General features: G+C 43.2%; 1 protein-coding gene across 2 annotated transcripts in view; it reads right to left on the bottom strand.

Moving 5' to 3' along the window:
* The window catches only part of RNF17 (ring finger protein 17), a 585,601-nt gene that overhangs the window by 372,260 nt on the left and 186,732 nt on the right, over positions 1-26,609 (bottom strand). For both annotated transcript variants that reach the window (XM_073583105.1, XM_073583106.1), the window contains 2 exons: positions 25,604-25,772; positions 13,386-13,459 (listed from right to left, as the gene is read on the bottom strand). In XM_073583105.1, coding sequence (XP_073439206.1) covers positions 13,386-13,459; positions 25,604-25,772 — 243 coding nt within the window. The remainder of the gene's footprint in view (positions 1-13,385; positions 13,460-25,603; positions 25,773-26,609) is intronic.

The raw sequence follows: 26,609 nt of genomic DNA, 5'->3' as shown, positions 1-26,609 counted from the left end.
CACTGGAGGGGTCAAAGTGCTCACCACACATCTAGATAAGTTCCTTGGGGGTCTAGTTTCCAAAATGGTGTCATTTGTGGGGGGTTTCCACTGTTTTGGTACATCAGGGGCTTTCCAAACACGACATGGTGTCAGATCTCAATTCCAGCCAAAAACGTCAAATGGCGCTGCTTCCCTTCCGAGCTCTGCCATGCGCCCAAATAGTGGTTTACCCCCACATGTGGGGTATCAGCGTACCCAGGACAAATTGCACAATACCTTTTAGGGCCCTGTTACCCTTGGAAAAATAAGAATTGAGGGTGAAAAGATCATTTTTGTGGAAAAAATATGATTTTTTAATTGTACGGCTGTATGTTATAAACTTCTATGAAGCCCTTGTGGGTTCCAAGTTCTCACCACATATCTAGATAAGTTCCTTGGGGGGGTCTAGTTTCCAAAATGGGGTCACTTGTGGGGGGTTTCCACTGTTTAGGTACATCAGTGGCTCTCCAAACGTGACATGGCGTCCGATCTGAATTCCAGCCAATTTTGCATTGAAAAAGTCAAACGGCGCTCCTTCCATTCTGAGCTCTGCCATGCGCCGAAACAGTGGTTCCCCCCAACATATCAGGTATCAGCGTACTCAGGACAAATTGCACAATAACTTTTGTAGTCCAATTTGTCCTGTTACCCTTGGTAAAATAAAAAAAATTGAACCTGAAGTATTTTTTTTGTGAAAAAAAGTTAGATATTCATTTTTTTTAAATATTCAAAAAATTCCTGTGACGCACCTAAAGGGTTAATAAACTTCTTGAATGTGGTTTTGAGCACCTTAAGGGGTGCAGTTTTTAGAATGGTGTCACTTTTGGGTATTTTCTATCATATAGAACCCTCAAAGTGTCTTCAAATGTGATGTGGTCCGTAAAAATAAAATGGTGTTGCAAAAATGAGAAATCGCTGGTCAATTTTTAACCCTTATAACTTCCTAACAAAAAAAATTTTGGTTCCAAAATTGTGCTGATGTAAAGTAAACATGTGGGAAATGTTACTTATCAAGTTTTTTGTGTGCCGTATCTCTGTGATTTAAGGGCATAAAAATTCAAAGTTGGAAAATTGCGAAATTGTCAAAATTTTTGCCAAATTTCCATTTTTTTCACAAATAAACGCAAGTTATTTGAATGAAATTTTACCACTATCATGAAGTACAATATGTCACGAGAAAACAATGTCAGAATCACCGGGATTCATAGAAGCGTTCCAGAGTTATGACCTCATAAAGGGACAGTGGTGAGAATTGTAAAAATTGGCCCGGTCATGAACGTGCAAACCACCCTTGGGGGTGAAGGGGTTAATGTATTTCTAACAATAATCGCTCCCATATGGCCTTGTTAAAGTGTCAATATAGTGGTTAATTGGATATTGTCACACTTTCCCTCCTCTGAATGTTTACCTATGCATGCAGACACTTGAGCTCCCACTCCTTGGGGGGGGGGAAGATAATGGCAATTATTGTGAACTCAAATGGGGGTGTGGAGGGGCGCCCATCTCTGCGGGCGTTTGTGCCGCATTTCCCGGTCCGATGGCTCGGTTACCCTATGGGTTTAGTAAAAAACTGAGTGGTCGGACCAACAATCCAGGTGATGCTTTCCTGAGGAAGGGGATAGTGAGGGGGGGGGGGGGGTGATGGAGGGAGCTACTTTATGAGTATGCATTAAATCCAATATATCTATTATTGGTGGCTCAGATAAATGGAGGAAAATACGACGAGTTCACTCATGCCTATGCTTCAGTTTGGAGACGTTTATGGGCAACCCTTGTCTTGTTTTTGTGGCCACTGTTGGTCAATAGTTCTTAGTTTAATTGGAATCTCATACGATGCAGCATTGCATCTATAATTTAGTGTGCATGAGAGATTTGTATGTGATGGAACTGAATGAACAAAAGGTATATACTAACCAGAGAAAAGATTTCCTACGCAATCTATATGGCATCACTTAAACTCCTATCATGGAACATTAGAGGGTTGGGGAGTGGTAGGAAACGGAACATGACGTTTTCTCAGATACGTAAAGCGCAAGCGCAGATAATATGCCTTTAAGAAACTCATTTGACACCAGAAACTATATCTAGGACGAATAAGCCTTGGATACAATGGCAGAAACATGCTACACATACGTCCTATTCCAGGGGAGTGGCTGTTAAGGTGCACAGGTCTTTAAGGTGGTCGGTTCAAGCGGCTGGGAGGGACTCAGAGGGCAGGTTCATCTTTTTATATGCATTTATAGATATGATCCCTTACAGACGTACTCCAAGCTGCGATCTTTGTTACACAACATCCTGATGCTAAGATATTATGCCTCGGAGACTTCAACATGATTCTTAATCCTTATTTGGATAGAATGAGTGCTGCAAATCCTAGGCCTGGAAGCCAGGACACTAGTGTGTTGGGTGCTTTTATAGAGGAGATGGTCTGAATTGATCTACGGAGACAGCAGCATCCTTTTAAGAAAGAATCTACACACCAGCCACTCGCTGTTTATCCAGAATCGATCATGCATTTGGAAATAGTGCTGTATTATCGGATCTGCGTGAAATTGAGTACCTTCCTGGGGCAGTATCAGATCATTCTCCACTGGTGGTGTGCCTTCATCTAGATGGCCCTGGTAGACATAAGAGATTCCATATACATCCATTTTGGTTATCCCTTATTGGGGAGCAAGATGGAATAATAGACCAACTCGATGCTTTTATAACAGATCATGATGATTTCCCTGATAGCCTGGTGCTGTGGGACACGCTTAAGGCATATTTGACGGGATGTGTTAAATCCAAAATTTCATATATTAAAAGGGAGTCATGTATTGGGGAGCAAAGGCTTGCCGAGGAATGTAAATCATTGGAAGCCAATTATGTTAATAACCCCTCTGAAAATTCTTTGCATAAATGGCTTGGGAATATATGTTATGTTTACAGGACAAAGCCAAGAGAAAACTTTTCTTTACTAAACAAACTTATTTTGAACTTGGTAACCAATCAAGTAAATTTTTGGCATATATAGTCCAGCAAAATCAAATGTCCCTATCCATTGTATCCATTACCACAAGGGAGGGAACCCCATTACTCAAGTCTGACCAAATTGCAAACAGATTTGAGGAGCACTTTAGAGGATTGTATAATTCTCGATTGAACTATACTGTGGAACAAATTGATGAGTATTTAGACCAGATTGAATTTCCTAAACTTTCTTGTGAGGACCAGGCATTCTTGGACAGAGACATCACTCTAGAGGATATCCGGGAGGCCACCAGGTCCCTGTCAAATGGAAAAACTCCCAGGCCTGATGGTATGCCCGGGGAGCTATATAAAAGATATTTAGACCAGTTAGCGCCGGTCCTGTTGCAGACCCTTTCTGAGGCACTTACAGGACACTCACTTCCCCAATCCTTTTATGACGCCACTATTGTGGCGATTCCAAAGCCTGACAAGCCTGCTGAGGAGTGTGGATCTTATTGTCCCATATCCTTGCTCAATACGGATTATAAAATTCTTACGAAACTTATTGCTAATAGACAGAAAGCTGTAATATTGGGCATTGTACATGAGGATCAAACTAGTTTTATCCCAGGAAGATCCACCTCCTCGAATATTAGAAGAGTGCAGGTTCTGACGCAGATAGGCCATAAATATAAAAGACCTTGGGTAATAGCCTCTTTGGATACTGCAAAGGCCTTTGATTCATTACAGTGGAAATTCTTGCAACGAGTACTTCTGAAGTTTGGCTTCTCAGTTATATTTTGTAGATGGATTGAATTGCTGTATTGCATGCCGAGAGCTAATATATCGGTGAATGGCGTGCTATCGGAATATTTCAATTTGAGTAGGGGGACCAGACAGGGCTACCCACTGTCTCCGATGCTCTTTGCGCTGGCGATTGAACCAATTGCACTTAAGTCTAGACAGGACCATTTGGTGGAGGGAATATAAATTATAGAGTAGATAAAGTAAGATTATATGCGGATGACCTGGTGCTCTTCCTGGATGGGGTTGAACAATCCCTTCCTAGAGTGATTGACCTTCTTAATTGCTTTGGGAAATTTCCGGCTCTTAAAATTAATTGGAGTAAGTCGGTGGTTATGCCGATAATGGATAATATAACAGTACCCGTGTTGTTCGGTTTGCAGGTAGTACCAAGATTTAAGTATTTGGGCATCGTAATTAACCGGAATCCGATTAAAGACCTTGGAGACAAAATATACCCCCTCGAGGATATGATGAAAAAAAAGTTTGAGTTATGGTCTCGACTCCCCCTGTATATGGCGGGCAGAAATGAATTAAAATGATAATCCTCCCAAAGTGTTTATATATGTTGGAACACACGTCAATTAAGGTCCCCAAGGGTTTCTTCAAGAAACTGCATAGCTTGATGGCAGCGTTTATATGGGGCTCATCTAGACCTAAAGTAAATATTGGTTCCCTGCAAACGACCAAGACGCAGGGTGGATATGTGGTACCTGACCTTTTTTTGTACTATCTGGCAGGCCAGTTACGCTATTTAAAACATTGGTTGCTCCATGACAGGCTCATTAACGCAGAAGCTCATCTCATTCATTTTCTGGGGGGATACACACCATGGGTGGTATTGGAAGGTTCATACAGACCACCTCAGGGCCTGCTGTTTGCACATAGTTTAGCAATGCAGGTTTAGCAGGAAAGTAAACAAACAATAACATTTTCTGATCAGATTGGGGAGATTCAGATATGGGATAATCCTGAATTTTCCCATCTCCAGAATTTGCAGGATCCATTTTTCTGGATGCAAAATGGTGTAACACTCAGATTTTTGAAAATCAAATTATATTATCATTTGAACAATTTCATATAAAATTTGGAATCCCTCAGAGTTTTATAGATATCTGCAGCAGAGGCATGCCATAGCATATCAATTCCCACTTCCTAGGATGCGAATATCTAGATATCCACCAATAGGAATATTGTCCACTCAGGGACCTACGGGTGTGATTTCCTCTCTATACACCTTTTTGTTAAATTCCAAAATTTCTTCCACTCAACTAGCTGTGGAAGGTAAATGGAGACACCCAATCCCCTCTATCACCGATTGTTAGGCGTCGGGTTCCGGGCGCTGCACAGCGGGAATCCCGAGCCTTGCCGTCAATGGTCTCCCATTCTTCTCCGGCCGCAGTGGAGCCTGCTCAGAAGACTTCTCGATCCTGGCGTTCTGCTCACACCAGCATTGTGGGCTCAGTTGCAACTGCCACCTCTGGTCCAGTTATGGCAATGCAGCCTGGCCAGCAGCAAAAGACTCCAGAGTCCAAGTCCTTCCTTCAGTCCACTGAGCATGCTTGTGGGATAATCTCCCATTGGGGATCGGGGAGTCACATGCTCAGGTCCTTCTCTAGTTCGGATTGGACCATTAGGAGGGTCAGGAAGGTCCCGGAAGGACACAGCTATAAAAGGTTCGCATGGCAACCCCGCCAGGCGCTATTATAGACTCTGAGTCTATAGTGTTTAGTGTGTGTGTGTGTGATGACGGATGTAAGAGACTGGTGACTGACTCATTAAGATTCCCCCTCCTTGGATATTACGCATGAGCTAGGGTTTAGGAATCAGTCAGCACCGTTGCTCTGACACTGCTTAGGGCCGCAGTGTAATTATTCATCACACTCTATTGCCCTGGGGCATCGGCCAGCAGGGCTGTGGAGTCGGTAAGCCAAACCTGCGACTCCGACTTCTCAATTTCCCTTACACCGACTCCAACTCCCACATATATTGCTTATATTTAAGTGAAAAATGTATTGTAGTACAATGTGAACATCAGACATTTAATCATTTCTATGATCCATTAATCAAGATATTTAGATAGAACATAATATCTATTTATTGGAATACAACTTTAGAACACAAAAAACTGTAATAAATTGTAAATATGTAATACACTGTATAATATCGATTACATACATATGGTACAGACCAGTTTGGACACACCTTCTCATTCGAAGAGTTTTCTTTATTTTCATGACTATGAAAATTGTAGATTCACTCTGAAGGCATCAAAACTATGAATTAACACATGTGGAATTATATAATTAACAAAAAAGTGTGAAACAACTGAAAATGTCTTATATTCTAGGTTCTTCAAAGTAGCCACCTTTTGCTTTGATTACTGCTTTGCACACTCTTGGCATTCTCTTGATGAGCTTCAAGAGGTAGTCACTGGAAATGGTCTTCCAACAGTCTTGAAGGAGTTCCCAGAGATGCTTAGCAATTGTTGGCCCTTTTGCCTTCACTCTGCGGTCCAGCCCACCCCAAACCATCTTGATTGGATTCAAGTCTGGTGTCTGTGGAGGCCAGGTCATCTGGCGTAGCACCCCATCACTCTCCTTCTTGGTCAAATAGCCCTTACACAGCCTGGAGGTGTGTTTGAGGCCATTGTCCTGTTGAAAAATAAATGATGGTCCAAGTAAACGCAAACCCGATGGAATAGCATGCCGCTGCAAGATGCTGTGGTAGCAATGCTGGTTCAGTATGCTTTCAATTTTGAATAAATCCCCAACAGTGTCACCAGCAAAGCACCCCCACACCTCCTCCTCCATGCTTCACGGTGGGAACCAGGCATGTAGAGTCCATCCGTTCACCTTTTCTGCGTCGCACAAAGACACGGTGGTTGGAACCAAAGATCTCAAATTTGGACACATCAGACCAAAGTACAGATTTCCACTGGTCTAATGTCCATTCCTTGTGTTCTTTAGCCCAAACAAGTCTCTTCTGCTTGTTGCCTGTCCTTAGCAGTGGTTTCCTAGCAGATATTTTACCATGAAGGCCTGCTGCACAAAGTCTCCTTTTAACAGTTGTTGTAGAGATGTGTCTGCTGCTAGAACTCTGTGTGGCACTGACCTGGTCTCTAATCTGAGCTGCTGTTAACCTGCGATTTCTGAGGCTGGTGACTCGGATGAACTTATCCTCCACAGCAGAGGTGACTCTTGGTCTTCCTTTCCTGGGGCGGTCCTCATGTGAGCCAGTTTCTTTGTAGCGCTTGATGTTTTTTGCCACTGCACTTGGGGACACTTTCAAAGTTTTCCCAATTTTTTGGACTGACTGACCTTCATTTCTTAAAGTAATGATGGCCACTCGTTTTTCTTTACTCAGCTGCTTTTTTCTTCCCATAATACAAATTCTATTAGTCTATTCAGTAGGACTATCACCTGTGTATCCACCAGACTTCTGCACAACACAACTGATGGTCCCAACCTCATTTATAAGGCAAGAAATCCCACTTATTAAACCTGACAGGGCACACCTGTGAAGTGAAAACCATTTCCGGTGACTACCTCTTGAAGCTCATCAAGAGAATGCCAAGAGTGTGCAAAACAGAAATCAAAGCAAAAGGTGGCTACTTTGAAGAACCTAGAATATAAGACATACAGTATTTTCAGTTGTTTTACACTTTTTTGTTAATTATATAATTCCACATGTGTTAATTTATAGTTTTGATGCCTTCAGAGTGAATCTATTTTCATGACTATGAAAATTGTAAAGAAAACGCCGAGATTGAGAAGGTGCGTCCAAACTTTTGGTCTGTACTGTGTGTATATATATATATATATATATATATATATATATATATATATATATATATATATATATATATATATACACACACACACACATACACTCACTGGCCACTTTATTAGGTACACCTGTCCAACTGTGTGTTAAGACTTAATTTCTAAATCAGCCAATCACATGGCGGCAACTCAGTGCATTTAGGCATGTAGACATGGTCAAGACAATCTCCTGCAGTTCAAACCGAGCATCAGTATGGGGAAGAAAGGTGATTTGAGTGCCTTTGAACGTGGCATGATTGTTGGTGCCAGAAGGGCTGGTCTGAGAATTTCAGAAACTGCTGATCTACTGGGATTTTCACGCACAACCATCTCTAGGGTTTACAGAGAATGGTCCGAAAAAGAAAAAAAATCCAGTGAGCGGCAGTTCTGTGGCCGGAAATGCCATGTTGATGCCAGAGGTCAGAGGAGAATGGGCAGACTGGTTCGAGCTGATAGAAAGGCAACAGTGACTCAAATTGCCACCCGTTACAACCAAGGTAGGCAGAAGAGCATCTCTGAACGCACAGTGCGTCGAACTTTGAGGCAAATGGGCTACAGCAGCAGAAGACCACACTAGGTACCACTCCTCTCAGCTAAGAACAGGAAACTGAGGCTAAAATTTGCACAAGCTCATCGAAATTGGACAGTAGAAGATTGGAAAAACGTTGCCTGGTCTGATGAGTCTCGATTTCTGCTGCGACATTCGGATGGTAGGGTCAGAATTTGGCGTAAACAACATGAAAGCATGGATCCATCCTGCCTTGTATCAACGGTTCAGGCTGGTGGTGGTGGTGTCATGGTGTGGGGAATTTTTTCTGGGCACTCTTTGGGCCCCTTGGTACCAATTGAGCATCGTTGCAACGCCACAGCCTACCTGAGTATTGTTGCTGACCATGTCCATCCCTTTATGACCACAATGTACCCAACATCTGATGGCTACTTTCAGCAGGATAATGCGCCATGTCATAAAGCTCGAATCATCTCAGATTGGTTTCTTGAACATGACAATGAGTTTACTGTACTCAAATGGCCTCCTCAGTCACCAGATCTCAATCCAATAGAGCATCTTTGGGATGTGGTGGAACGGGAGATTCGCATCAGGGATGTGCAGCCGACAAATCTGCGCCAACTGTGTGATGCCATCATGTCAATATGGTCCAAAATCTCTGAGGAATGCTTCCAGCACCTTGTTGAATCTCTGCCACAAAGAATTGAGGCAGTTCTGAAGGCAAAAGGGGGTCCAACCCCTTACTAGCATGGTGTACCTAATAAAGTGGCCAGTGAGTGTATATATATATATATATATATATATATATATATATATATATATATATATATATATATATATATACATATACACACACACACACACACATATATATATATATACACACACACACACACACACACACACACACACACAAACAGTGGGGCAAAAAAGTATTTAGTCAGTCAGCAATAGTGCAAGTTCCACCACTTAAAAAGATGAGAGGCGTCTGTAATTTACATCATAGGTAGACCTCAACTATGGGAGACAAACTGAGAAAAAAAAAATCCAGAAAATCACATTGTCTGTTTTTTTTTTCATTTTATTTGCATATTATGGTGGAAAATAAGTATTTGGTCAGAAACAAAATTTCATCTCAATACTTTGTGATATATCCTTTGTTGGCAATGACAGAGGTCAAACGTTTTCTGTAAGTCTTCACAAGGTTGCCACACACTGTTGTTGGTATGTTGGCCCATTCCTCCATGCAGATCTTCTCTAGAGCAGTGATGTTTTTGGCTTTTCGCTTGGCAACACGGACTTTCAACTCCCTCCAAAGGTTTTCTATAGGGTTGAGATCTGGAGACTGGCTAGGCCACTCCAGGACCTTGAAATGCTTCTTACGAAGCCACTCCTTCGTTGCCCTGGCGGTGTGCTTTGGATCATTGTCATGTTGAAAGACCCAACCACGTTTCATCTTCAATGCCCTTGCTGATGGAAGGAGGTTTGCACTCAAAATCTCACGATACATGGCCCCATTCATTCTTTCATGTACCCAGATCAGTCGTCCTGGCCCCTTTGCAGAGAAACAGCCCCAAAGCATGATGTTTCCACCACCATGCTTTACAGTAGGTATGGTGTTTGATGGATGCAACTCAGTATTCTTTTTCCTCCAAACACGACAAGTTGTGTTTCTACCAAACAGTTCCAGTTTGGTTTCATCAGACCATAGGACATTCTCCCAAAACTCCTCTGGATCATCCAAATGCTCTCTAGCAAACTTCAGACGGGCCCGGACATGTACAGGCTTAAGCAGTGGGACACGTCTGGCACTGCAGGATCTGAGTCCATGGTGGCGTAGTGTGTTACTTATGGTAGGCCTTGTTACATTGGTCCCAGCTCTCTGCAGTTCATTCACTAGGTCCCCCCGCGTGGTTCTGGGATTTTTGCTCACCGTTCTTGTGATCATTCTGACCCCACGGGGTGGGGTTTTGCGTGGAGCACCAGATCGAGGGAGATTATCAGTGGTCTTGTATGTCTTCCATTTTCTAAGTATTGCTCCCACAGTTGATTTCTTCACTCCAAGCTGGTTGGCTATTGCAGATTCAGTCTTCCCAGCCTGGTGCAGGGCTACAATTTTGTTTCTGGTGTCCTTTGACAGCTCTTTGGTCTTCACCATAGTGGAGTTTGGAGTCAGACTGTTTGAGGGTGTGGACAGGTGTCTTTTTATACTGATAAGTTTAAACAGGTGCCATTACTACAGGTAATGAGTGGAGGAAAGAGGAGACTCTTAAAGAAGAAGTTACAGGTCTGTGAGAGCCAGAAATCTTGATTGCTTGTTTCTGACCAAATACTTATTTTCCACCATAATATGCAAATAAAATGAAAAAAAAAAAAACAGACAATGTGATTTTCTGGATTTTTTTTTCTCAGTTTGTCTCCCATAGTTGAGGTCTACCTATGATGTAAATTACAGACACCTCTCATCTTTTTAAGTGGTGGAACTTGCACTATTGCTGACTGACTAAATACTTTTTTGCCCCACTGTACATATACACACACACACACACACACACACACACACACACACACACACACACACACACATACACACTATGACTTATCTCGGCTAAGATAAAGCCTAGATCCTCAGGCTACATTCACACTATGGGCGTAGCAAGGATCAAACCTAGGGGGGGCAGAACCTCATACTGTTCTGCAGAATTTCATTACTGCACACCTCAGCTGCTGCAGAACCTCATACTGCACACCCCTACACTTGAAAATAAAGCCTGCACCTTAAGAAGATGTGGTGATGAATGCAGTCTATTTATTCCAACTATCAATTGATGTTGATGTGTTACTGAAGACGAGCAATGCCTGTCCTGGGAGTCCTTTTGGGCAGCTATGAGGTGTACCTGACTTGTGCTAAAAAAAAAAAAAAAAAAGTAGTGTTAGGCCGGTTTCACATTTGCCTTAAAGGCCGCAGCGTCGGCCTGCGCATGGCCGCCGCTAAGCCCCGCCCCCTGCCGCGCCTCCACCGGTAGCTCCGCCTCCGGGCGCATGACGCTGCATGCGTCCCCTATCTTTATGACTGAGGACGCAGGCCGTGCGCAATATGCGTTTGGCGGCGCCTGCGTCCTTTTGACGGTGCCCCGAGCGCAACCAAATTGCAACAGGTTGCGTTTGGCGCTGGTCGGTGCACCGTCAAAAGGACGCAGGCGCCGCCAAAACGCATACTGCGCACGGCCTGCGTCCTCAGTGATAAAGATAGGGGACGCATGCAGAGTCATGCGCCCGGAGGCGGAGCTACCGGCGGAGGCTCGGCAGGGGGCGGGTCTTAGCGGCGGCCGTGCGAAGGCTGACACTGCGGCCTTTAACGCAAATGTGAAATCGGCCTTAGTCTGTGTGCTATTCGGCTTTCGTTCTTTTAGGTACAGATATGATATGGATAGACAGATATGGATAAATGGATATATAGCTAGATAGAGCAGATTTCTAATCTGCTTTTGCTACTGAAAACATTATCTATGAGCTCAAAAACCTTTCAGGTGATGCAGTTTTTTTAAAAAGTTGATCTGCTTTTGCAACTGAAAAACGTATACTCAAAAAACGCAGGAAAAACGCTGTGTGTGAATGTAGCCTTAGATCAGGAATAGAACAGCCATTTATAGGACATTTCAGAACTTTCCCAAATTCCTATGAAAAAATATTCAGCACATTCTGCATTGAACTACTGTACCCAATTTATTATATATTTTAGGAGTCGGAGTCGGTCCATTTTATACCGACTCCAACTCCACCAAAATGAGCACCGACTCCAACTCCACAGCCCTGTCGGCCAGTACAGGCCTCCTGGACCACTGCTACCGCAGCGTCCACCACAGTAGCATGTGCGCTTTCCAGCTCAGCTGTTAGGCTGGTTAGTGGCGTCTGTCAGGGCGGACATTGCACCCGCTCCAAGCGGTGGTTCACATTGCTGTGATCTGAGCTTAACAGGTCTCATTTGTTCACCGGCTGGTACAAACTACGTGACGTAACGGAGTTCGTTCCTGTAAGCACCGCCTCAGTGGTTACCCACCGGTGTCCGGCTTCCCCCTACTTGCCTCTCTCCTCATTGCTTAGCTGCAGTTTGTCACCTCTGCACGGTGGGCCCCGGGCTGCGAACGCACCCAATATTATTCCATCTTTATTATTTGGTGCGTTCTGCCAGCCCGTAACACCGATGACCAGTGGAATGACGCATTGGGGACACATATGATGGTGTCTCCAGCGGCAAATAAATTCATTCAATTATATATGCTTCACCAATCCTATTTAACCCCAAGTATACTACATAAATTTGGCAGAAGAGTAAATGATGAATGTCATACATGTGGGGAGGTGGGAGCAGATTTTTGGCATCTCATTTGGGATTGTAGAATTATAAGAAGATATTGGAAGGATGCAATTTTTACACTAGAAAGGATAATTGGGATACCAATTGAATGTACTCCAGAGATGTGTGTATTGGGTGTCGTGGACAAAGAAATGTGGACTCATTATGACAGAATATTTCTCAGGGAGGTTCTGTTTTTCGTTGGGAAAGTGATAGCATTGAGGTGGATGGGGGGGAAGGTCTCATTCGGTCAGTGGAAAAAATTAGTGAACAATATAATTCCATATGAGAACATATACAGAAATAGAGGATGTCCTCAGAAATTTCATAGAATTTGGGAAAGGTGGTGTGACTCACCCTTGACACACCACCTAGCTCCTGATGCCATAATTTCCTCAACTGTGAGATATAATCCTTGAAGTGTCTCTTTTTCAGTGCATAAATGTGATGCTTTAAGTGGACTATTTGCTTACTATTACTCGAATTGTTGCAAACTTCTAACCCTGATTAAGAATCCCCTGACTGGTGATGCAATGGTGTTGAGAATAGAATACATTATGCTTAGTGTTCTATTTCATTTGTTGGTTGTTTGTTTACTTTATTATTGAAAGTATGCTTTTATAACTGATATTGTGGATGATGTTTAGATGGATTACTCTGTTTTTTTACACTGCAATGTCACATGCTTCTTATGTTATTTTGTGGAATATTTCAATAAAAAGTTTAAAAAAAAAACATTCAGTGTTGTGAGGGATGTATTCACTTTTGTGATACATTTTATATAATATTGATCAGTAGTCACAACAGGATTCCCATTTAAAGAAAACGTGGTGAAATTACAGTGAATACTATAATCATTGAGCACAAAATCAGCACAAAATAGATAACATTCTTTAAATCTGAAGCTGAAAAATTGTACCTTATATCAGGAGAATCTGTTAGAGAGTCAAGTGCACCTTCATTCCGAATCTCCTTTTTAAGGTCTGCAATAAGCTGAAAAAAAGAAAGTCATGATACAAGGTAAAGGGCATTTTATTAAAAAAAAAAAAAAAAAAAAAAAAAAAAAAGCAGCACATTGCAGTATTAAGCAGTTGTGTTATTTTGTTTTTGGAGTTTAAATTAACTGGTTCATGAGATATGATGTAAACTTACAACATATGTCACGTTCCTTCCTTTAATGCGGACTCACAAGCTGCCCCGCCCATGATGGCTGATTTAGTCAGCCATCATATGCCTCTAACAAACGCAGGTGGATTGGAGCTCCACCCATGGCTGTTAACCTGTTAAATTCTGCTGTCAATCTCTTACAGTGGCACTTAAAACACACCACCATTCCACTATCCCATCGGAGCGCCCATGACACGATCACGGGGTGTCAATGACTTGTCATGAAAGCCACAGGCCTGCTGCCAACCCCTGCTGCCTGTCATTACGATCCTCCTGTAAAAGACAGCCTGTGGCTGGCATTTCATTCATAGTAGATCATGATTTTCTCAATACATCGCAGTGCTGATGCACAAAAGTATGAACAAAACGTGAAAAAAAAATTGGAATTATCCCTCTTGTGCTCAATTAAATATTTGGTATTGCTGGGTTCATAAAATTCTGATCAAAATAGAATTTTTGGCCAGTCGCAACATTTCAATAAAATACAATGAGGCAACCAAAACAATTTATCTAACCCAAAATTTTATCACTGAAAACTTCACCTCAGGACATAAAAAAATAAGCCATCACACAGGCCCGTTCCTGAAAAATTAAAATGCCAATAAAAGCAAAAAAAAATTTTTCCTTTGAAAAAAAAAAAAATGAGAAAATATTTAAGAAAAAAAAAAAAAAAAAAAAGACGACTACGTTTGGTAACTGCAATCACACAAACAAGGAAAATCATATTTCCAGGTCAGTTTTACCATAACGTGAACAGGGTAAATAAAAACACCCAAAAACAATTGTGAAATTGCAATTTAATTTTTATTTTTTTTTTATTTTACAATTTCAACGCCCTTAGATTTTTTTTTGCCCTTTTTCCACTACACTGTGTGGTAGAATGAATAGTAAAATTCAAAAGTACAACTCGTCCCACAAAAAACAAATTAAATTGAAGGAAAAATAAAAAGGTTATGGGCTTGGAAGAAAGAGAGGGAAAAACGGAAAATCACCATGTCATGAAGGGTTTAAAGGGAGTGTCACAGTATTTGACCTACCTAAACTATTAATATAAGAATACAGGATACAGACTGCTGAAAAAAGTCCTAGCTGTATGCCGCATATGAGATGCCTTGTGGATCATCATCTTTTATCACTTTATGTAAATGAGCTTTTCCAGGCTCTATAGAGGACGCTGCCATTACACATCATACTGATACGCAAAATAAGCTCTGGAGGCAGAGTTACAGTTAGGTCCATATATATATTTGGACAGAGACAACATTTTTCTAATTTTGGTTCTAGACATTACCACAATTAATTTTAAACAAAACAATTCAGATGCAGTTGAAGTTCAGACTTTCAGCTTTCATTTGAGGGTATCCACATTAAAATTGGATGAAGGGTTTAGGAGTTTCAGCTCCTTAACATGTGCCACCCTGTTTTTAAAGGGACCAAAAGTAATTGGACAATTGACTCCAAGGCTATTTCATGGACAGGTGTGGGCAATCCCTTCGTTATGTCATTCTCAATTAAGCAGATAAAGGGCCTGGAGTTGATCTGAGGTGTGGTGCTTGCATTTGGAAGGTTTTGCTGTGAAGGAAACAAGCGGTCAAATGAGCTCTCCATGCAGGTGAAACAAGCCATACTTAAGCTGCAAAAACAGAAAAAAACATCTGAGAAATTGCTACATTAGGAGTGGCAAAATCTACAGCTTGGTACATCCTGAGAAAGAAAGAAAGCACTGGTGAACTCATCAATGCAAAAAGACCTGGGCGCCCACGGAAGACAACAGTGGTGGATGATCGCAGAATAGTCTCCATGGTGAAGAGAAACCCCTTCACAACAGCCAACCAAGTGAACAACACTCTCCAGGTGGTAGACTTATCAATATCCAAATCTACCATAAAGAGAAGACTGCATGAAAGTAAATACAGAGGGTTCACTGCACGGTGCAAGCCACTCATAAGCATCAAGAATCAAAAGGCTAGACTCGACTTAGCTAAAAAAAAAAAAAAAATCTAAAAAAAGCCAGCACAGTCCTAGAAGAACATTCTTTGGACAGATGAAACCAAGATCAACCTCTACCAGAATGATGGAAAGAGATAAGTATGGCGAAGGCGTGGTACAGCTCATGATCCAAAGCATACCACATCATCTGTAAAACACAGCAGAGGCAGTGTGATGGCTTGGGCATGCATGGCTGCCAGTGGCACTGGGTCACTAGTGTTTATTGATGTGACAGGACAGAAGCAGACGAATGAATTCTGAGGTATTCAGAACCATACTGTGGGCTCAGATCCAGCCAAACTGATTGGTCATCGCTTCATACTACAGATGGACAATGACCCAAAACATAAAGCCAAAGCAACCCAGGAGTTTATTAAAGCATAGAAGTGGAATATTCTTGAATGGCCAAGTCAGTCACCTGATCTCAACCCAATTGAGCATGCATTTCACTTGTTAAAGACTAAACTTCAGACAGAAAGGCCCACAAACAAACAGCAACTGAAAACCACTGCAGTGAAGGCCTGGCAGAGCATCAAAAAGGAGGAAACATGGCGTCTGGTGATGTCCATGAGTTCAAGACTTCAGGCAGTCATTGTCAACAAAGGGTTTTCAACCAAGTACTAGAAATGAACATTTACAATTATTCAGTCTGTCCAATTACTTTTGGTCCCTTTAAAACCAGGGTGGCACATGTTAAGGAGCTGAAACTCCTAAACCCTTCATCCAATTCTAATGTGGATACCCTCAAATGAAAGCTGAAAGTCTGAACTTCAACTGCATTGGAATTGTTTTGTTTAAAATTCATTGTGGTAATGTCTAGAACCAAAATTAGAAAAATGTCTGTCCAAATATATATGGACCCAACTATCTAACAGGCAGCTTCATCCCAAGAGCCTGAAAGATCATTTACATAAAGTGATGGAGGATTTATCCACAAAACATACAGGGAGGACTTTTTTCAGCAACTATAACCTATATGCCCACATTCATAGTTTAGATAGGTCAAATGTGGTGACAGATTCCCCTTAAGCCATGACATTTTATTAGCCAACACAATGAAAATACATACTAATATGGTGTTAATTTTCAAAGTGCAAAATTCAAATATAAGCCACTTGTTCATAATTTAATGTTATACTGGATGCATTTACAACAACAAAAGAAAATATTACAAAAGTAAAAAAGTTGTATTTATTCCAAGGCCATGTACAAAACATTTAGGCTTTGGCAATGATCCTTTTACAAGGACGGCACCAAGTCTTCTAAACATGCAATGAAGTCGGTGGTATATTGCAACAGACTTTTTCCATTCTTCGAGAAAGACCTTGGTTACAGCCTAGATGCTTGACGGAGAGTGAGGACAACTTGTGTCTTCAGATTCCCCCATAGGTGTTCGATTGGGGGTCACATCAGCAGACACTTGGTCACAATCATTTTCACTGTTCTTCAGAAATGCAACTCGTTCATTCATGTCAAGAAGACTTTGTGTGGTCCTTAACAGTCATGGAGGTCATGCAAAATACTAGATACAGTAGTTTTTGATGTGGGGTGTCCTCATTTTTACAGGACCATGTTGCTCTCAGTGAGCTCTTTACCACCAGCCATTCTGTCACATGTTCGCAAAGGCAGACAGAATGGTGATTTGGGGGGGGGGGGGGTTATATACCAGGGGGTGATGGGAGTGAATAAACTACCTGAATTCATTATGATGTGTGTTCTAATGCTTTTGCCCATATTGTACATTCTGTATCCCCTTCAAAATGTTAAGTTAGTTACAATGTTATACTGTTTGCACAGCCATTAAGAGCGGTGATCAAAGGCTTCATCTGCACTTCTAACAACAAAGATGGCATAACATAATATAGTCCTATTCTTACTGTTGACAACATTTTACAGACTGTTATAAAACAAAGGAGTCCATGACGCTTTTTTTTTTTTTTTTTTTTTTTTTTAAATTGTAGCTAAAAAAGAATGTCAGTCAGATCAACCCTCCCAAGCCTTATATATGGGAAAACAGGACATAGGAAGAGAAAAAAATGAGACCTGGATATCTGAGATCTTATGTCTTATTCCAGCAGAGAAATCCACATTTTTCCGATCTGTAAATGAGCTGTTAAGACCTATGGGCCGGACATAGGTCTCCCAGAGAATCCGCCTCAAGAGCTAATTTTAACCCCATCTCCTCCATGACATACCCCCATGGAAGGGAATGACTTCCCGACCTTGGATGTAAGGGGTACGCTATGTCAATTTTAAGAGCGCAGCTCCGCCGGGTGTTCAGCTAACAATTTAGCTGACACTAGGCTCTCACCACTCCCGGCAGCTTAACCCCCTAAATGCTGTGATCGATATCAATCTAGTCATTTAGAAGGGCCCGAAGATGGTCTAAGTAGCTTGTGTTGTTGAAGCACTGACTGGTATAAAGCCTTGCAATGCTGCTGCATTGTAATGCCTTATTATTGCATCAGACTGCAAAAAGTGAAAAAGTCTTTTAGAGGGACTAAGTAATAAATTTAAAAAAAATTTAGAAAAATTTGTAAAAAGATTAAATTCATTCCACAAAAATAAATAAATAAAACAAGCCCCTACTCAGGTCTGCCATCTGTTAAATATAGGAGCTTCCATGTTACTAGTAGTACAAATGCTCTCGTAACGTGCTTTGGCTCCTCGGCCGCAAAAAAATTCAGCAAACTTTGCGCACTCAAACCCAATTGCCTCCCACCCTATTGGGCCCCATAGTGATTCTGCACAAGACTAAGCTGGGCATAATGTAAGGACACAACAACGTACTGGTGACTACAACGTACTGGTCACTACAATGGCAGTTTGCAATTTTCACTCAGCGCATCCATTACTGCTTGTTTCTGGAAAACACTCATGGAGTCAAATTCATCACTACACCTGTAGATAAATTCTCAAAGGGGTGTACTTTCAAAAATTTCTTGAAGGGTATTCTGCTCTTCAAGCACTTAAGGGCTCTGTATATGGAATCCCCAAACGACTCTAGGAAAATCTTCGCTCCAGGAAACAAATAGCACTCCATCCTTCCCGAGTCCCACTGTATGGCTAAGCAGTACTGTACAGCCACATATGGGGTATTATTCCATTCAGCAGAAACTGTGGGACAAATTTTGATGCCATTTTTACCCATTCCTCAGTGTAAAAATGTAAAATCTGTGGCTAAAATAACCTTTTAGGGCTAAAAATGTAATTCTTCACTGCCAATTATATAAAATTCTATGATGTACATGTGCTGTCCACATGCTCATTGCACCTCTAGATGAATTCATTGGGGGGGTGTAGTTTGTAAAATGAGGTCACTTATGCAGGGGGTTTCTGCTGTTCTGGAACTCAGGGGCTCTATCAATGTGACATGACACCCTCAAACTATTCCAGCAAAATCTGAACTCCAATATGACGCTTCTTCCATTCTGAGCTTTCCTTTGTGCCTCAAAAGTAGTTTTCATCCACATATGGGGTATCTGCGTACTCAGGAGAAATTGCACAACAATTTTTGGGGGTCCATGTTCTATTGAGGTTATTGGATCAATTCCTGGGAAGCTCCTGAAGGTTTGATAAATTTCTTGAATACTGTTTTGGGGCCTTTGAGGTGCAGTTTTTATGGTGTCATTTTTGGGTATTTTCTTTCATATAGGCCCCAACAAAGTCACTTCAAATGTGATACGGTCCCTAAAAAAATGGTTTTGTAAATTTTGTTGGAAAAATTAGAAATTGTTGATAAACTTTTAACCCTTCTAACTTCGTAACAAAAAAATATGTTTTAAAAAGAGGATGTAGATGTAAAGTAGATTTGTGGTAGAAGTTATTAAATATTTTGTGAGATAACTCTTTGGTTTAAGGGCACAACAGTTTGAAAAAATTTCAACAAATTTCCGTTATGTTCACAAATAAATGCAAGTCGTATAGAACAAATTTCTCTATCGCTTCATTGGGGAACACAGGAAACCATGGGTGTATGGTGCTGCCACTATGCAGGAAAAAGATAGCTCCTCCTCTGCAGTGTACATCCCACTGACAGGAAGTAAGATAATCAGTTTATCTTAGTGTCAGTAGGAGATGGACACGGGTCTTTCATTAGACCCATATCTACCTTGGTTTTCGTCGTTATCCAGAAACGTCTCTTTTTCAGATGGATCTTCTCCTTTACCTCTGGAGGGATACAGTGTGAACGGTTATAATTGTACTCCCACTTAGAGACTATGAGTATGGCATGTATTGCCACCCCGTATCCTCATGTGTCTAGTCAGCAGGACCCTAGCCCCTAACACAGAAGAGTGTTTAGGCGATCCGTTTTTGGTCCTGGCCCCAGTCTCCTACCCACTCGCCCACCAGAGGCTGTCGGTTTAAGGAGCCATGGACATCCCTCATACTCAGATTCTTGGACATTGTCAGGATGGAGAAGTACATCTCTATCTCTCCGCCAGATTCCGGTCCAGAGGTGTCAGAGGAGAAGATTAAAGTAATCAAGAAAGAGGATAAAGAAAGATGAAGATAAGAAGACAGAGGAAGATGGATGAAAACAACAGAAGAAGAGGATGGATGAGTCTTAACCTCCCCCAGCCTCTCTTCCCAGCCTCTTTTCGCCTTTATTTTGGGGGTTACCCGACGGTGTGATAATTGACACTGTCCGCAGTACTGGATCTTCGCTACCCTGTCTGCCGGGTTCCTTTGTCTGTAATTTCATAGCTCGGGAAGGCTATATCCGGGCCTCCGTGCCGCCCTCTCCTGCTCCCAGGGCCTCTGCCACTAAATTTAGGCCCCGGTTTCAGCACAGCCTAGTCCCGGCGCTTGGCCACGCCCCCTTCTCAGCGTCTTTGGGCAGGCTTTTCTCCCGCCCATTGATGACACCATTTCCTGGCTTCGGCAGTTAGCTCCGCCCACTCCTCCAAGCTCCATTGAGTGGTTTTCTTTGCCTCTTGCTCCGGCGGTTAGCTCCACCCCTCCTTCCGGCCTCTGTGAGAAGGCTTTTCAGCCCGCGCCCCCTCCCTCTCTCTGCAGTTCGGCATCTGCACAACTTTTCTTAGCACTGATAGCCTTTCTCCCCCTCTCTGCGGCCGCCATTTTCTGTTAGCTGAAACTTGGAAGGTAGCTCATTTCTGTAGGGCCTGCATCCTCTTCCTACAATCTCCCTGCAGCCTTGTTTTCTCCTGGAGTAAAGCCTGGGGGCAGTTCTTCAGCACCTGCCTTTTCCTGTGACTAGCTCTGCTCTGCAGACTGACACTCTCCTCAGCTCTGTCCTCTAACCATCTGGCACCATCAGTTAGTGGGTCTACTTCTTATCATGCCTCTCTCTAAAGGAGAGCACTCTCGCCCTCCTGCTGCTGCTTCTGCTGTGGTCAGGCACTTTGTCTGCTCTTCATATAAGCGTAACCTCCCTTCAAGTCAGTCCTCTCCCTTGTCAGGACTGCAGTAGCCCCCCCCCCGTTCCTGTTACCCAGGAGTCCCCTACTTCCCCAGGAGAGAGTTGTGCCCCTATCCCAGTGTGGGATACCTCTCTGTCGCAATCTGTCACGGACCTCACCAGGGTGTCCCAGACCCTGGTGTCTGTTCTTGACAGATTGTCTCTTCCTACCTACATTACTAGGGTATCGCAAGAGCCTCCAGCTATGCCTACCATCAGAGGCCGTAATAGATCTAGACAGGAGCGTCATTCTAATTCTTCTCGCTTCCTTTCTTCCCCTGGCCTCCGCCGGTGGACAGTTTTTTCGCCATCCATTTCCCCTCAGAGTCAGATGTGGTGGTTTCGGATGTGCTGTCTAAGGATTCTCACCGCATCTCTAATAGGAGAGACATGGTTCGGAGCCCCACTGTGGCAGTCAACTAGACCTTTAACATTGAGGATAGCGCTATTGATTATGCAGAAAAGGTGGTTTCATTTACATAGTCGAGATCAGCTCCTAAAGTCTTTGCCACTTATACTGAATTTGAGGAGCTACTTTCCAAGGAATGGGACAACCCGACCAACCGCTTCCAAAGAGGGAAGTGCCACAGTAGCCTATATCCCTTTTCTCCTCAGCTCACAGAGAACTGGAACACTTCTGACTGTGGACCCACCGGTTTCCAGACTTTCCACTAATACGGTCCTTCCTCTCCTAGATGGAGCATCCCTCAAGGATACCAATGACAGACTCCGAGTCCTTGGCAAGGTCAGCCTTTGAAGCAGTCGCCGCTATATTGTGCCCTGCCTCTTCCTCCACCTGGGTGGCAAAGTCTACAAACGCATGGGCTAAGCTGCTCTGTCAGGGCATTCATACTTTCTGGAGCCCAACCGGAGGAATTGTCCGACCTCGCGGACCAAATTACACTTGCAGGGAAGTACATGGTATCCGCCTCCCTGGATGCTGCTGCATGTGCTGCTCGGGTGTAAAACAATATCGTGGCCATCCAAAGGACCATTTGGCTTAACATGTGGAAGGCGGACATATCCTCAAAAAGTCCCTTACCACCTTGCCTTTCCAGGGTTCCCATCTGTTTGGCTTCAAGTTGGACCAAATTATTGAGGCTACCAGAGGGATGAGCTCTCTCCTTCCTCAGGCCAAACCTCATAGTTCTCTTTTGTCCCGTGAGTTTCAGCACTTAACGTTTTCCCTTGACGGAGGAGTTCTCCCACCAAGAGCAGTAACAGGCTCACCAGGTTGGGAAAAAGGTTTCCTTAAAATCCTTCGGGCGTTTACGTGACACGAGTAGATTCCCCAGGAACAGTCCTGGTGGATTTTCCTCTGTGTGACTTGTCGTGGATCTAAGATTGCTGAACGGAGAAGTCAGTCTTTGTCTTTTCAGGATGAAGTCTCTTCGTTCAGTAATTGGTTCCTGGGAACCACAGGAGTTTTTTGTTCCATGGAAGCCTTTATCCATGTCCATTTTTCTTCAGGGCATCAGAGATTTTTGCATTTTGCGAGGGGCTGGTACATTTTCATTTTATCGTCTTCCTTTCAGGCTCTCGACCACTCTCAGAATCTTGCAGAGATTGAGGCAGCGGTGTTGCACATTGAGGATCACAGGTGCGGTGCTCTTCCCTTACCTCGCCAACGTTCTCATCATGGATCTATCCATCATTCTTAATTCTCTTCCTATCGTCCGGCTCAGACTCCTCCGTAGCGCTCTCTCATCAGGTTACCTGGTCAGGGTGACATGCGTCTATCCGGCTCAGGCCGCCCACCCCCTTTTTTCAGGACATGGGTTCATGAGTAAAGAGGCCTTTCAGTCTCCAGGTCAGCGAATGCTCTCTGGATCTGGACAATTATATGTTTACTGGGTCAAAGCAGAGCACCTTCTTGAAAGTTTAAGACACAGTCCACTCAGGCAGTGGGTGCCTCCTGATGGTACACATAGGGCCTCCGCCCTGCACCTCTGCAGGGTAATAATCGGTCCTCCACATGTTCGCAAAATTTTTCAGAGTCTATGCCCACGCTTCTGCGGATGCCATGCTTAGGGAGAAAGATCTTGCAGGCAGAGGTGGTGGGATCGCCAACCTGATTGGAGTTGTCTGCTGTTCCCTTCCCTTGGATACTGCTTTGAGACATCCCATGGTTTCCTGTGTCCACCAATGAAGTGATAGAGAAAACAGAATTTTTGGTTGTTTACCATAAAATCTGTTTCTCAGAGCCTTCATTGGGTGACAGCACCTTCACAAGTTTAACAGCTCTGTTTATTGTATTATATTGTTATAGTTTGAGTTTTCTTTCTCTTTCACATGTTGCTTCTTCTGCTTTCTCAATAACTGATTATCCTGGTGCCTGTCGGTGGGGTGCACATTGCAGAGGAGGAGCTAATTTTTTTCTACATAGTGTCAGTCTCCTAGTGGCAGCAGCATACACCCATGGTTTCCTGAGCCCCCCAATGAAGACTCAGAGAAACAGATTTTACGGTAAGCAAACAAAAATCCTGTTTTTATCACCGTCATGAAGTACAATATGTCATGAATGTGAAAAACAGGCATGGGGGGAGAGTAGGGCAAAGGGGCCAAATAAAGGTGGTGTATGAGACATGTAATGACTGACAGTCTGCTCTCATAATCACACAGCTCTGCAGGGAGATCAGAATTAACAGTACAGCAGGCGTAAACTTTGTTTCATAACAAACACATTTGCAGTTGTCTTCTCATGTCACCTCTGTTGCACTGCCCTCCCCCAACATTGGCTGTCAGATAAAAGCTCAAGTACAAGGAGAGTAAAAATTTAGATGCAAATGTAATGATGCAAAGTTCTGCTGTACTGTGTTCTGTCTGATCTCACAGCAGAGCTATGTGTGATTATGAGAACAGACTGACAGTGATTACATGTTTCACACTGGCAATACCCACCTCTCATTTGTAATGAACTCTGGAAGCAGATAGAGAAATGTCCGGCCCATAGTGCTGAACAACTCATTTACATATTAAGAAATGTTAATTTCTCTAAAATAAGACATTGGATCGCAGATATCAAGGTATTATGTTATTGAACTTTCTTTGACGAGTGGACGCATGTAGATAGCTTAGGAAGGTAGATCCTACTGACTTTACGACCCGACACATCAAGAAGTCTTCTGTGATAGATTGGGAAGTTTGATACAGACGCTGAAGTGTGACTGCAGAATCAGGTTTAAAGATTAAATTTACACACCACATACATACAAACAACTTTATTTTTCAGATAATCTCTGGAAGGAAATAAAGAATTGGTTAGGTGATCATTAACACACAAATACTGCCATGGTTTGTGCTGCTGGACTGATGACTAGCAGTTATCCTAATAGCACCGTATTTTTCGGACTATAAGACTCACCGGACCATAAGACGCATCCCAAATTTTCAGAAGGAAAATAGGGAAAAAAAATAATAATGTGTCAAATGGGGGTCCGTCTTACAGTTCGAATTCAGCTTACCATGGAAGAGATCCGGCACAGGTGGAGGAGTGGTCACAGGGGTCATTCAGTGGTCCAGGCTGGTGCGGTGGCTCGGTGCTGGGGCACTGTGCTAGGGCAGGTGGGCTGTGCTGGGGCTGGTGGGCTCTGTGGTGTGGTGGTGGCGGCGGGCTGTGCTCTGGTGCAGGGCCTGCGGCTCCGCCGCAGGAGCAGCGGTTCCGCCTGCTTTCCTCAAAGTCAGGAGGCCACCGCACATCCATTGCTGCCAAGTTGCGGTGGCCTCCGGGAACATGGACGCCGGGAAGGTGGCCGCCGGTCCAGGGACGGCGCATGCTCCGCTTCAGACACTAGATCTGAACCTGAGCATGCGCCGTCCCCGGACCGGCGTCCATCTTCCCGGAGGCCACCTCAACATGGCAGCAACGGATGTGCAGGGGCCTCCGGGCTTTGAGGAAATGCCGGTGGAGCCTCCCGCGGAGCACAGAGCCGCTGCCCCTGCAACGGAGCACAGCACGCCGCTACCACCACACCACAGAGCCCCGTGGCAACCGCCATTGTCGCAAGTGAGTATATTGCGACCATAAAACGCAGCCCCCACACACACTTTCCCCCAAAATTTTTGGGGAAAAAAGTGTGTCTTATTGTCCGAAAAATACAGTATATTATCTCCATAGATGAGAGAGAAGTGGGTCAAACAGTTATCTGGTAAGTCCAAGTTAAATTCACAATCAAGACAGAGGTCTTGAAACCTTGTACCTTTTCTAAAAGTTAAATGGAAACTATATGGTACAATAAAACAGACGTTTTTACTAGTGATGAGTGAGCATACTCGCTGCTCGGATTTTCAAGAGCATGCTCAGGTGTCCTCCGATTATTTGGGCGTGCTCGGAGATTTAGTTGGTCAACGCAGCTGCATGATTTGCGGCTGCTAGACAGCCTGAATACATTCGGGGATTCCGTAACAAACAGGCAATCCCCACGTGTATTCAAGCTGTCTAGCAGCCGCAAATCATGCAGCTGCATCGACACAAACTAAATCTCCGAGCATGCTCGGGAAATCCCGAGCAACAAGTATACTGGCTCCTCACTAGTTTTTACCTTTAATAACATACTTACATGGTTTAGATCATAGTACTCTGTCATTGGGGACTGTTGTACCCCTTCGGCAAAGGTAATTCTGGCCTGCAAAAATTCTATCTGCGTCTCCAAATCCTTCAAAGCATTCTTCAGCTCCACAGCATACATTTCAGTCATTACTTTTAGTTCTGTAAGTAAATCAGTTTCCCTAGGAAAAATAGGACAAAACACACATCTAAATAACGTTTCTGTTAATGCCAAGAACTTGTGCACGTTAGGCTGGAGACACACAACGATTATTAAAAAAAAAAAAAAAAAAAAAAAAATCGGTCCGATTTTTACGGTACGAAATCGCACAAAGGTTTCTTGTCCAGTGATCCGTCGGTCATCCGAATTTCCGGCAATGAACCGATTTTATTTGCATCTAAGCATCCGTTTGACATCCAATGCCAATGCCTGATGCTCTTTCCTGACCTGGTGAAGTCTTGCGATTTTATCGCAAGTCACCCTTGTGGTCCGTTTGTAATCCGATTTTTAATCGCACCCATAGACTTGCATTGGCGAGTCCGATCCGAAAATCGGTGACAATCGCAGCATGCTGCGATTATCTCGGTCAGAGGAAACGTTCCGCAAAAAAAAATAAAAAAAAAAAAATCGGATGATGGGAGCTGCACCATAGAATAACATTGGGACAAATGCAATTGCATTCATCAGATTTATTTGCTAGTGTGACTCCAGCCTTACAGTCTTAGGCTCTCCCTACCTCTACATCAAGAATATCCACAGGCCTCTGTTCACCTGAAAGAGACCAAAAGTGTCGTTTGGGGAGTTTCACTTGGATCATTTATTTGCGGTATAGATTATATAAATTTGGGAGCAGATGTCTCAAATGAAATGTTAAAAATCTGATGTGAAAAGGCCATAAAGAGGATTGTCTGCAATACCAGACAACCCATGTAGAGCAGTAGTGTAATTCTGGGGAGGAAAAAAGTAGATTTAATTGGGGAACCCAGAAGACTTTGGGAAAATCATGCTTCCACTAAGA

The sequence above is a fragment of the Dendrobates tinctorius genome, unplaced genomic scaffold (genome assembly GCF_039654945.1).
Source record: "Dendrobates tinctorius isolate UK_male_01 unplaced genomic scaffold, ASM3965494v1 ptg000075l, whole genome shotgun sequence".
Taxonomy (NCBI): Eukaryota; Metazoa; Chordata; class Amphibia; order Anura; family Dendrobatidae; genus Dendrobates; species Dendrobates tinctorius.
Note: the sequence above shows the minus strand (reverse complement) of the source record. Positions and strands in the feature narration are given on the sequence as shown.